This window comes from Micropterus salmoides, unplaced genomic scaffold (genome assembly GCF_014851395.1).
Source record: "Micropterus salmoides isolate LMB-PRFRI ecotype aquatic unplaced genomic scaffold, ASM1485139v1 Ms_hic_scaffold_4, whole genome shotgun sequence".
Lineage (NCBI taxonomy): Eukaryota > Metazoa > Chordata > Actinopteri > Centrarchiformes > Centrarchidae > Micropterus > Micropterus salmoides.
Window position 1 is genome coordinate 8,618,047 of NW_024043372.1, and position 12,170 is coordinate 8,630,216.

Consider the following 12,170-nt stretch of genomic DNA (forward strand, 5'->3'; position numbering starts at 1 on the left):
ATGTTAACTTAATTCTACATTTGTCTGAAAGGTTTTCGGTTTTGACTATTTTTTTTTCCATTTACATATTTAAACATGTGATTCAGGTGATCAATTCCTGCTGCACCAGTTACTCACAGAGTGTGATAGCAGATTTTAAGTTTGGTCCCAGTCAAACAGTTTGATCAAATTTGGATTGCCTTTTAGATACCGGGCTCCAAAAAATATTCATGTTCCACTCCACCTGTAATGTTAAAACATTTTAGAAATCTATAGGTTACAACACAGACGTTGCTTCCATGTTATCTACATTCGTGTGGTTCTTATACTGGATGAAGTTCATAAATATGAATAAAAACATTCAAAAAGACACACATGTTTTGTTTGGAACCTTTTGTGAGTGTGAACCATAGATGTGAACGCTGTCCCCGTTTATATTGTGATGCTGTGCTTCCATCTTCTGGAGGACAGGAGAACAACACCTTCAAATTCGCTTTTGCCCAGTTTGGGTTTGTGATACAGGAATAAAGCTATTCAATATTTCAAGTATGTCTTAAAACAATAGTCAGGTGCCCATATGCACATTTAAACAGTTTCTGCTTGCTCCTGTTCATACTGGTCATTTAAAGACCTCCATAAGATGGTTCCCATGTGAGTGATGGGGGGAAAATCCAAAAATAAATACCACGTTTACCTGGCTGAAGTTAATATGAGGCTGCCTCTGTCAAAATTATACAAATTAAGGGAATATCTGCAGAATATCCTTTTTAGTATAAAATCCCTTATTTGTGTTAAATGCCCTCCACCTCAGCTCAGCAGGGGGAAACACACCCTTAAAAAAAAAAGAATACTTAGAGCAGGAAGAGCATTACAATTAATTGCATTTCATCTCTGTAAATAAAATAAAGCAAAACAACTCAAAACATGACCAGACATGGACAGTCTTCACACCACTAAGGTTTTTGACTGGTAGTTGAATAACATAAGATGTCACCTACAGTTATGGCCAATGTCTCACAATTTTTCTGCCATTTCAAATAATTAAACCATCGAAAACGTAATGGAAAACAAGTAAAATGTTCTATTTGACTTTTTAGTCCTCAACTATGGAGAAAAACAAATGAGAGAACATATTGAGTCTACTGGGAAAAGTGCATGTTGTCATCTCTTCAGTGGTTCAATAAAGTTTTCTCTTTCAAAAGCTATTTTGGGGTCATAGACTGAATGTGCAGAAAGAACTGCCCTTATATCAGTGTTAAACATGAACAAAGAGCCCTAACTGGCAAAACGATGGCTTTAATTAATGGCATTATATAAAAAGGCTTCTGACATAACATCATGAAACTGTTGAGCTACTCTCTGACAGCAAATCCTCAATGTCGGTCCAATGTTATGAAGAGTCATGAAGCAGCCACTGGATGGAGACTTCACCTCACAATCCCATAACATCACTTTCACGTCTGATTCATAGCAAACAAATTGATTCCTTTTTGTAAAAAAAAAAAAAATACAGCAATTTGAGAAAACAGCTGTGAGTCTATTCTATTCATTCATTTCATTTTTTTGTTTGTTTGTTTTTTTGTTTTTGTAATATGTTACAAAACACTGCGAAAATTGTTGTGTAAATCCAGGTTATGTAAAGTTAGCCAGAATCAGCTCGGCTATGTAGTTCCGGTTTATGGGTGAAGGCTACCTTCAAAACAAGAGCACATGACTGACACTGGGACAAAGGGGAAATCCATAACATGAAAAATAAAAACATACCACGCAAACTGTATATCATTCAAGATATTAATTTACCTAACTTGATTTAGTTTAACAGAGTAATAGTAACATTTGTGCCTTAAATTATCACAATTGTAAAAGGAAGGTAAAATTGTGGCTTATAGAAAACACTTTACTTTGAGTGATTGTATTGATCACAGTTTAGGTATTTATCATATTGGTTTGTTGGTAGAGTGACACCTGGACCGAACTCTTATCTATACTGTCTTAGACTTTATATCAAGGACTATGGTGCAAACAAATCTTGGACTTTAGTGTGTTATCATGTTGTTTCTTCAGTATGACTCATTGTCTCATTTTCTATTATTTGGCTCATGTACATTCAATAAATTCTAGATATTTTTAACACATCTAATAACATTTTTAAGAAAATAACAAAGGGTTTTGCAGCTCAAGTGTCTAAATTAATATGTTAAATTCTACACATTTGTCACATTATCAAATACTTTAAGGTTTTACACTATTACAATTATTAGTACCTCTAAACTTAAATGAATTAAATACCAGTGTTGAATTTAAAACTGAACAAGTAAAATTTAGAAACTATTATTCTAATCTGGTGAGCAACTCAGTACAATAGCCTTCACAATAGCCAAATTACTTACTTGCATTATACATGTAAATTTACATTTATTCATTTAGCTGACGCTTTTATCCAAAGCAACTTACAATTGCTATATATGTCAGAGGTTGCACGCCTCTGGAGCATACTAGGGGTTAAGTGTCTTGCTCAAGGACACATTGGAGGATGGGTCACAGTGGGGGATTGAACACCACCAGCAAATAATGCTAAACAAAATAAACGTAGCTTAGTTTCTAAATTTTATAATAAGTGTTGCAATGAGTGTACTTATATTCATTATGTGCACTATTGTTATGGTTTTTCATACAGACTAGATGTGATAGGGATAGTACTTCTGTTGGTTTTACTCTGACAGTTGTGACCGGGTGGTCCCGTGTACAATTCACTTCACACAGGCTTTTTATTTTGAAGGTTGAAACCGGAAGGATTCTGTGTGTGGCTCGACACTGGTCCGGGCAGGCAGCTCCTTTCAGCTGAGAGAACTGCAGAGAAGATGGCGGCGCTACGAGTTGTGGCGTTATCGGGGAGCGGTAGGGCTCTCCTGAGCACGCCGAAAACTATCAAGACCCCGATGGTAGGTCGATAGCTCAAGTAATATATTTACCACTCATGGCAGAGTGTGTTTATAATCAGATCTAACAGTTTAATACAAAAGCGCTGCACCGAGCTACTGTTAGCCTGGCTGCTGTGAGCGGGGTGAGACAAGGTCACTCGTGTTCCCATACATTTTTAGGATGTCGCCAACGACTGTGGCAATAGCTCCTCGGATGTGTGTTCGTTCTTAATATATAGAGGTCGATATGATGTCAATAACTGTTGTAACACACGCAACATATGTCTAAAATCTGGTTAGCCATCGCTATGTGCAGCGAGCTTGCCGGTTAGCTTACTCATGAAACCAACCGGCAGGTGGACAGGTTCAGTAAAATTAAACTTCTTTCTTAGTTAACGGTACAGAGATATGAGTCTACACGCCGGAGTGTGTGAGCGTAGTGTTTGTTATTGTTTCAGTCCGTATATGAGTGACGTTGCGTTCATATTTTTCACAAACACCAGGGGATAAAGTAGGTGAGCTAATCAGCTTGCTAACGAGTTAGCATTTCAAGGACTGTAAGGACTTCCGGTGAAGAAAGCTCTTTTTAGCCCTGTACCCTTCATCTGTTAGCTTACTGTCCTGAGACGTGTATGTGTGTGTGGACCTTTTTATATACAGTCTATGGTGTGGACGCTTAATGGGATTGAGGGAAACAACATGAAGCTATGTAAACTTAATACATGATGTCCTTATGTCATTTTCCAAGTAGCATTGGTTGTGAACTTGTGGCCTGGTTTAGGTACAAATAGAAACTGGTCAGCATTGATTATGTAGACTCCTGTTTGTCTGAGCTTGTTGAGGTTGTTTAAATTTGAACAAAAACTCCATGTACATAGATCACAGCAAATTGTGTCTACTACAGAAAAGTGGCTGATGGTATCGAATTCTTGTAGGGCTTCAATCAACTAAAGATCTTCCTAGTCAACTAGTAGTCGTTACTTCAAGCCATTAGTGGAGTAGTTGTGGCACGTGTATGATGTTAATTTTATTATTTAAATATATGTTTTGGGTGCATCAGAAAATGGTTTGAGGTCGAGGGCTAAGAAGGAATGTTAAAGTAACACTGTGCTACATTACAGAGAAATAGAAACGAGTGTTGAAACATTAAAATATGAATATTACAAGGGGCAGGAAGCGAGCCACCTCTCAATGACAAGCCAGAATGATTCTGAATGTGTCAGAACAGCAAGTCAGGAGACCAAACATTTTCTTAATTTATTTCAATACAGTAGACATCACGCAATTCTTCTTTTAACTTCACTAGAATGTATTCTCGGATTTAACAACACGATGGATGATGTGTAACATTACTTACAAATTAACTCACTCCTCCTCTGCTCGATGGCTCTCCTGTCCCAGCCTGAACCCCCTTTGTCTTCGCCGTCCCCGGAATCAAATTTATGGTCTCAAACCAGATCGTCTGAACTGTCCTCCATCGGTCTTGGAGGCTGTGTTCAGTCTTGGTTCTTGATTACTGGGAGGCTGCTGAGCCCGGTTCCAAACACCAACACCAACACTCCCCTGGTACTTGTAAGCTCCCAGTCCAGGCAGAGACAGCTAATAGGGCCACTAACTGAGCTAATCAGCTAATGGCAGAGCCTACTTTTAGCAGCAGTGCTATGGAAGTAATATATCTTAATTCTTAATGCATCTTTCGTGTTACAAGAAAGGATTTCGAACCATCTTAATTTTGCAACACAGAAAACTCACAATAAGACCTTTATAAGATAGAATAAGATTATAACCTTTAAAAAGAGGTCTGAACATCAGGAGCTTTTTGTTTTCCAACTCTGAAACCAACTATAGGTGCTTTCACACTACCTTATTTTCCGGGATTATTATGCTAATATGCCGGTTCACCGCGCTGGATGACGGGTTTGGAGCTGGAAAGGGGGGTCAGATTTGATCCTCCTCTGAGACAGGAATTTTGGCACTTGGTAGTAACAGAGGCGGAGCGATGTCTGTGAAGATCCATGGAATAGGTGTGACATTTCAATGCTGTTGTGTTACAAGTCAGGATCTTTATTTTTTCACAGTCTAACCAGGAAAGCCGGTTGCGGGATTATGCCGCAATATTTTGTTCAGTATTGCCACTTTCACACTGCCTTATTTTCCCAGATTATTACGCCAATATGCCGGCTCCCTGCGCTGTAAATCCGGTACGGAGCTAGAAAGGGGGTCAGATTTGATCATCCTCTGAGCCTACAATGTTAACAAAGCCGGAACGTTGTCTGTGTGTAAAGCCACAGAACAAGTGTGGCATTTCAACGGTCTAAGCCAGATCGCTACGTGAAGCACACAGAAATGCGGCATATTGGCGGACATTCTTCCTGCGTTTATTGCGGGATCTTTGTGTGACAGCAGTTTCTGTCCACACTAATGCAGAGGAACCAGATGTGCCTTGCACATGAAGAGTGCCACTTAAGGAGATCTCCTTATGTGGCCTTTGTAAGGTTTCCTTGCCTGTGGCTGCTCTGAAGTTGACAGATCACTGCACCCCTGACACTCTGGTTCCTGGGACTGCATAGATTCATCTGAAATCCAATGAAAACAATGGTAATATTTCCATTGTAATTCTAACTGTATGTACAGTATAAGTTGCTGATGGAAATAATCTGAAAGCCAATGTAAGTGGCTTGAGGATGGGGATTAATCAATCTTGCTCTCATATAAACATTTTAAAAAGTGTTCAGGTGGTATACAAATACAGTGGCCCTTCCTGTGTATAAACAGTCTGTGGCATGAAAGACGCATCTGCTTTCCATGGTTTCACTTATGTTTTTTTTTTTTCACCATAAAAATTGGACCAATTACTCCTTTAATGTCTCAGCAAGCCACAGGTAAGTTGCAGCTGGCTCACATTTCACAAATATGGGAAGCTTAGATTGGCTTCCAGATATACTCCAGCTGGTCAAAGAGTTGGGGGGTGTGTGTGTGTGTGTGTGTGTGTGTAATGATATAGGGATGATGTCATGTGACGCCGACTGCCTGGTTACAGAAGCACTAGTGTAGGGCAGTTTCATAAGGACAACCTGCGTGCACACTAAAAGCAAGGGCATTATGATGAACTGCACTTTCTAATAAGAAAAACTGTGTCTGGAGGTAAATTATGACTTGACATGCGAATGTTGTTGGAGCAGCAATTAGAGATTCATGCTTTTCAGTCCTGAACATTACTGTTAAATTGATGGACACAGAGTTAAACATTTTTATAATACTAATAACAATCTTTTAACCTGTCATAAAATAAGCAGGTTGAAGATGTCACATCTTTGAAATCTTATATATACCAACCCAGATTCTAGAGTTTATCAAAGACTACAAGTCTACAAGATTAGGGCTGCTAACCTTTCAGTTATTAGTTTGTTTGTAAGTTTCAGAAAATGGTAAAATTGTGCATCAGTGTCCCAGAATCCAAGGTAATATTTTTAGATTACTGCTTGTTTAGTCCCTCCACTAACCCAGAATGGAAAAAAACAGCAAATACTAACATTTTGGTTGCTAAACAGTGAATTTGTGTCATTTTTGACACAAACAAATCAACTAATAGATTCACCAACTAATGGTTTCAGCCCTAATCTCATTCTTATAACAGAATGTTAATCGGATGTCTTATAATAATCACCTGTACATAGGGCTGGACAATAAAACAATAAGAATAATTTCCGCGATATAATTTTTTTTCAATAACAATATAATAAATATTCAATAAATGTTTGATTTTATTCACTTCATACACGAAATAAGACTTAATTTTTTTTTATTAAGATGTTTATTGGTGTTTGTTGAGGAAAAAGGACTGGAAAAAGCTTGTACTTAATTTTACTCATGCATATTTGTTGACAAAGATTTTATAATTGTTTTGAATTTTCTACCTTAGATTTGTAAAGTGATCCACATCAGGTGTTGCCCATGAAGAAGAGTTTAAACCACAATTAACCTTCAGGTTTCTTCAACTTTCACTCAGGAGCAAAAATCTTCAAACTTGAAAGAAATAACGATTTGATATTTATCGTGATAAATATCGATACGAAAACTTTTTATCGAGAACATTTTTGGCCATGTCGTCCAGCCCTACCTCTACATTATTGCACTGGTATAATTTTAAGAAAGTAACTTACTAGTGTCTTGTTGTGCTCTTGTTCTCTGTAGGCCAACATGTCCTTTGGCAGCCTGCCACGGAGCAAGAAGGTTGCCTTGACAACACTAGGTGTGGTCACAGCTGGTGGGGCGGGGCTCGCTCTGATGCTGCACCAGTCCGTTAAAGCCTCCGACCTGGAGCTTCACCCACCTCAATACCCCTGGAGCCACTCCGGACCTCTGTCTTCTTTAGACCACGCTAGGTGTGTGCACACACGCATTCTCCAGAGTCTGCAGTTATAATCACTGTGAGGAAATGAAAGTTAAACTAGTACTTCAAATGACAGAAGAAATTATTTCACTATTTTGTGACATTTAAAACTATGAAATTAGCTTGTATAGCCTTTCATTAACCTGATGGGCTGACAAGTTAGTTGCACAAAGGAAAAGATTTTACCCAAACAGACAAAAACAGCGCTCTCTTTTCATTTCACCTACATCAGAGTTTTCACTTCTGGAGTTGATGTTATACACATACCTGTCAATGTTTTGACAAAATTCCACTGATCTACAATGTGCTAGCAAAGGCAGGGAAGAAGAAGACTGCCAGCAGAGAAACATTGCTGGGTTTAGCATACGTAAAACCTTAGCATAGCTAATGCAAGGAAATTTGTTGGAGCTCAAGGATATACACAGAGCAGTTTGGTGAGTAACACTGATTGTAAACATAACTTTTGTTTACAAGAAAGCTCCACTGGGCACCTTTTTAAAGTAGTGCGTTATCTTTGCAAGTGTTTTACTGGACATTTTTCACCCTAAGTGTCTCTCCATGCTTTCTTTATCTCTCACTTTCTCCGCCCATGCAGTATTCGTCGTGGTTACCAGGTATATAAGCAGGTGTGTTCAGCCTGCCACAGTATGGAGTACCTGGCATTCAGAAACCTGGTGGGAGTGTCGCACACAGAGGCAGAGGTTAAGACCATTGCTGAAGAGGTAATGATGTGTCTGTGTGAGCATAGGTGTGATAAGGAGTTAGTCAAATTGAGCATATAACACTGGTTTTGTATCTTACTTTATAAATATTTTAAAAGACAGTCATAGGTTTAATTTATTTTTAGAATCAAACTGTTCTACCAACAGGTGATGACACCCGGCTGTATCTGGTGTTTATATTTTTAGGTTTTTGGCCATATTTTAAAGGTGTCTTGTGTGTTGTGTTCAGATTGAAGTAGTGGATGGTCCCGATGAGAGTGGAGAGATGTTCACCCGGCCAGGAAAGCTGTCGGACTACTTCCCAAAGCCTTATCCCAACCCTGAGGCAGCTCGTGCTGCCAACAACGGGGCCCTGCCTCCAGATCTCAGCTACATTGTCAATGCAAGGTAAATCCCGAATAACCTAAAACATATACAGTCTTCAAAGTCATGAAATTTGCATATTCTTGGTGTTCACTTGTTGTGTCCGCTTGCTTTCTTCAGACATGGAGGAGAGGACTACGTGTTCAGCCTGCTGACAGGATACTGTGAACCTCCAGCAGGAGTGTCGGTGAGAGAGGGACTGTACTACAACCCATACTTCCCTGGCCAGGCTATAGGCATGGCTCCGCCCATCTACAACGAGGTGCTGGAGTATGACGACGGTACGTAAAATGCAAAAAACAAAATCTGGACAGTTTAGTTTCTAGTTTGCCAAGATAGGCTGATCTTGTGATTGTAACGATAGTAGCAGGAGAGTTGTGAATATCGCTGTCTTGAGCTGGTGTGCTGGTTCTGAGACCATCTCGTACTCCTCTGCATGTTAGCTTCACAGCAGCAGCAACTGTAGCAACAGAATGCAAACCCTTAACTTAGCTAATGTTAGTCACATTTCTTGATGTGTCGATGTTCCCTTTATATCATTGTATTTGTCATGGTGTTGGATTTCTCCACCATCGCATACCCGACCGTTAAATGTTTAATATGGTGTTGATTAGCCAAAAACAGACTTATATAAACTTAGTTAATTAATATCAAATGCTAATTGTTTGTAAAAAATACTGTGATAGAAGATTTAACCATATTACCCCCACACACTGTGTCCAGGAGAGTGCATTACAGTTTGCTGTAGTAAAAATCGTTGTGCTGATAGTTGTTGTATCTTTTGCCATAGGAACCCCTGCCACCATGAGCCAGGTTGCTAAAGACGTGTGTACTTTCTTGAGGTGGGCTGCCGAGCCGGAGCACGACCAACGTAAACGCATGGGATTGAAGGTTTGTTTCTCTACAAAACCCCTTTTTCATTTGAAAAGAAGCCAGTGTTTTCAGATGTTTAATGACAACACAATTAACCATGCAAGAAATATGCCCAAATTTAATATTGTCTAAAATGATTGAAATCAGTAAATATATTAAGAAATAAATTAAAAAATTTCATGTCTGATCAGACATTTCATGCAAAAGAACAAGATGACTGATGTAGGCCTACTGAACATATTACTGAGAAACAAAAAAAAACGTTCTGAAAAACTGATTTCAGCGAACTGCTTGTGATTAAGTTACCATGTTTGGAATGCATTGGATTATCATTATCAGAGCATATAAACAACACAAGGTAATTTTACCTTGATCATCATAAAACGCATCATTCTAACTCAACAGAAACAACCTAAAACTCTGCAAAACCATCTTTGTTTCACTGTTCCATCAATCACCAACTGTGGTTTGGTCAAAATAAACCCTTAATTCACCACATTTAATATGTGAAAATATTCTTGCTCTACACTGTTTCCCTGCTGCCTCTCTGCCGTTTCTCAGCGTCTTGGTGCAACTGGGTTAGCTCGCTGAATGAGTCTGTCGCTCTGATTGGCTAAATAAAATGACATCTCTCCCCAAAAAGCCAACAGGTGACCCGGTTCATGTCACTGTCTCCACCTTTGCGTCTCTGCTCTGCTAAGTTACACCAAAATGTTAAAGTACAGATTTAAAAAATGGTTATGTCTGAGCTTATCAATACTTTAGTCCTGTGGTCTTTTTAATGCCAGGTTTCAGTACACATCCCTACTTGCCTGATCATACAATTGCATGAGGCATTCCACTTGCCCAAACACAGAGGTTACTTGCCTCAGGCAGATGTCAATGTCGAGCCCTTCATACACAATGGAGCAAGTGGAAACGGGGTGTAAACATGGAGCTTGTTGTGACATTAATTCTCTTCTTCCTCTCTTTCCAGTTGCTGATGGGCTCGGCCATTATCGTCCCTCTGCTCTACTACATGAAGAGACACAGGTGGTCTGTATTGAAGAGCAGGAAGATCGCCTACAGGCCTCCCAAGTAAATGGAAACAAACACACCCCTACCTGGGCTTAAACCTACCAGAGAGGGCTGCGTTCAATGACCCCACAACGCTCACCTCCCAATGATCATGTGGACACAGAACAACTGACTAACACACACACGTCTTTCTAAGAGGGGGTGGAAAAATAAGAGTATAAATACTATGTTTATTCCTACAGAAAAATGCCTTTTTTTTAAGTTGTTGGCGTGGTAGAACTAATTGTGACAAATTTTCCGACACCTGGAATATTGTGGTGCGAGAGTTGTGGCGTTGTTGAACGCGCTTTCCACAAAGTTTTTTTTTTTTTCTTTTTTCTGCATCAAGTCATTGCTGATAGCAGTTCCCGTCTTGACATCTTGTATCAGACACTTTGTCACAATTGACTGATAAGTTGATTGATTGTCCATCTTTATAAGATACTCATAAACAACAGGAGTGCTGAGAAATGGTTGCCCTCAAAGTTTGTAACATCTTGGGTGTTTGTTAATCCATCCTCCCCTGTCTTCTCCACACAGCCACTCAGTGGATCAAATGCAGCCTCTGAACCTCTGTTTTACTGTACAAAATAAATTATCTTAAAGGAAACTATTCTGTGTGGCAGTTTATTTTGTTTGAAGCAGAAGTAAACGACAACTTTTGTAATGCTGCTTATGTCTGACTTGTAGAATCTGCAACTACACTTTGTTTTGTAAATATTCAATAAAGAGGTGAGTGAACAAACTTTCTTATGAGGCTTTAGTTTGTGGACCTCCAGAGGGGAACATCACAAATGTTTTTGTTTATGTTTATTTGACAGGGGCAAACACAATCTATGTACAGTACCAGATATAGCTAAAAGTTTATTCCCATCTGCAGTCCCTGAGGCAATATATTACAATGAAAAAAATTAAATAAATCCCAACACATTTAATAAAAAGCCGACCAAATCAAACCACATATAACAAGCTTAAAAACTGATCCAAACATACCAAACCTCCTAAAACAATAACTTACCATATAAAACACAACATCACAATCCCAATGCAGAAATACACAAACCATGCAGGAATGAGAGGTCTTCAGCTCTCAGCTCCTCCTCTGTGGCTCTGATTGTGTCTGAAAGAGCTGCTATCTCTCTGCTAAGAGACTCAGTCTTTACCTTCATCACCCAACTCTTCTGCTGCTCTTCCTCCCTCACAGCAGTGATCCTGGCTTTCTTTCTCTCGTAGAAACTGGCGAAGCTTCTTAAACTGCTCCTTTATCTGACTCTGTGTGTCGGGCCTGGACCTTAATGTGTTCTGCTGTTTGATCACAGTTTCCTTTAACTTGATCAAAGAGCTTCAGTTCCTCCTGTAAGGGTTTCAGGGATTTCTGGAGCTCCTCTCTGTGATCGTGTGCAGCTTCATAAATGGATCTGAATTTGAATCCAGTGTGTGTTTCTGAATGTAGACAGGCAAGAACACTGGCTGCTGAACCTCAGACACTGCTAAACTACTCCTCCTTTAGTACGATGGTCTCACACAGCTTCTGCATTTGCAAACTGGACACTCCTGTATTTCACTCTTTTCAGATGTGTGACCTCATCTCCCCTGAGCCAAGCCACCCTACAACAGAAACTCATTTTGTAACCATGATCCTACTCTTTTGATTATATATTGCTACCTCTTCACCATGCACCAATTCACATTCCATCTTGTCCTCAAACGTTAATAAAACCCACAGGTACTTGAGCTCTGCAATTCAGACAGCGACCCAAAGTTTAGTATCCACACAGATTATCTATTCCAGAACAGGTTGCACTGCAGTTTATCAATATCAATGAAATTACATTTTATGAATGTATTTCTTACTACTTTGGC

At 39.3% G+C, this 12,170-nt stretch overlaps 1 protein-coding gene across 1 annotated transcript; it reads left to right on the plus strand.

Annotated features, from left to right (window-relative positions):
- Positions 1 to 2,772: 2,772 nt before the first annotated feature.
- LOC119886411 (cytochrome c1, heme protein, mitochondrial) lies at positions 2,773 to 10,917 on the plus strand. Its single transcript, XM_038697115.1, has 7 exons — positions 2,773 to 2,921; positions 7,095 to 7,285; positions 7,889 to 8,015; positions 8,245 to 8,402; positions 8,499 to 8,659; positions 9,169 to 9,269; positions 10,228 to 10,917. The coding sequence occupies exons 1-7, from the start codon at positions 2,841 to 2,843 to the stop codon at positions 10,330 to 10,332; spliced, it is 924 nt and encodes a 307-aa protein (XP_038553043.1). The 5' UTR covers positions 2,773 to 2,840; the 3' UTR covers positions 10,333 to 10,917.
- The last annotated feature ends 1,253 nt before the right edge of the window (positions 10,918 to 12,170 follow it).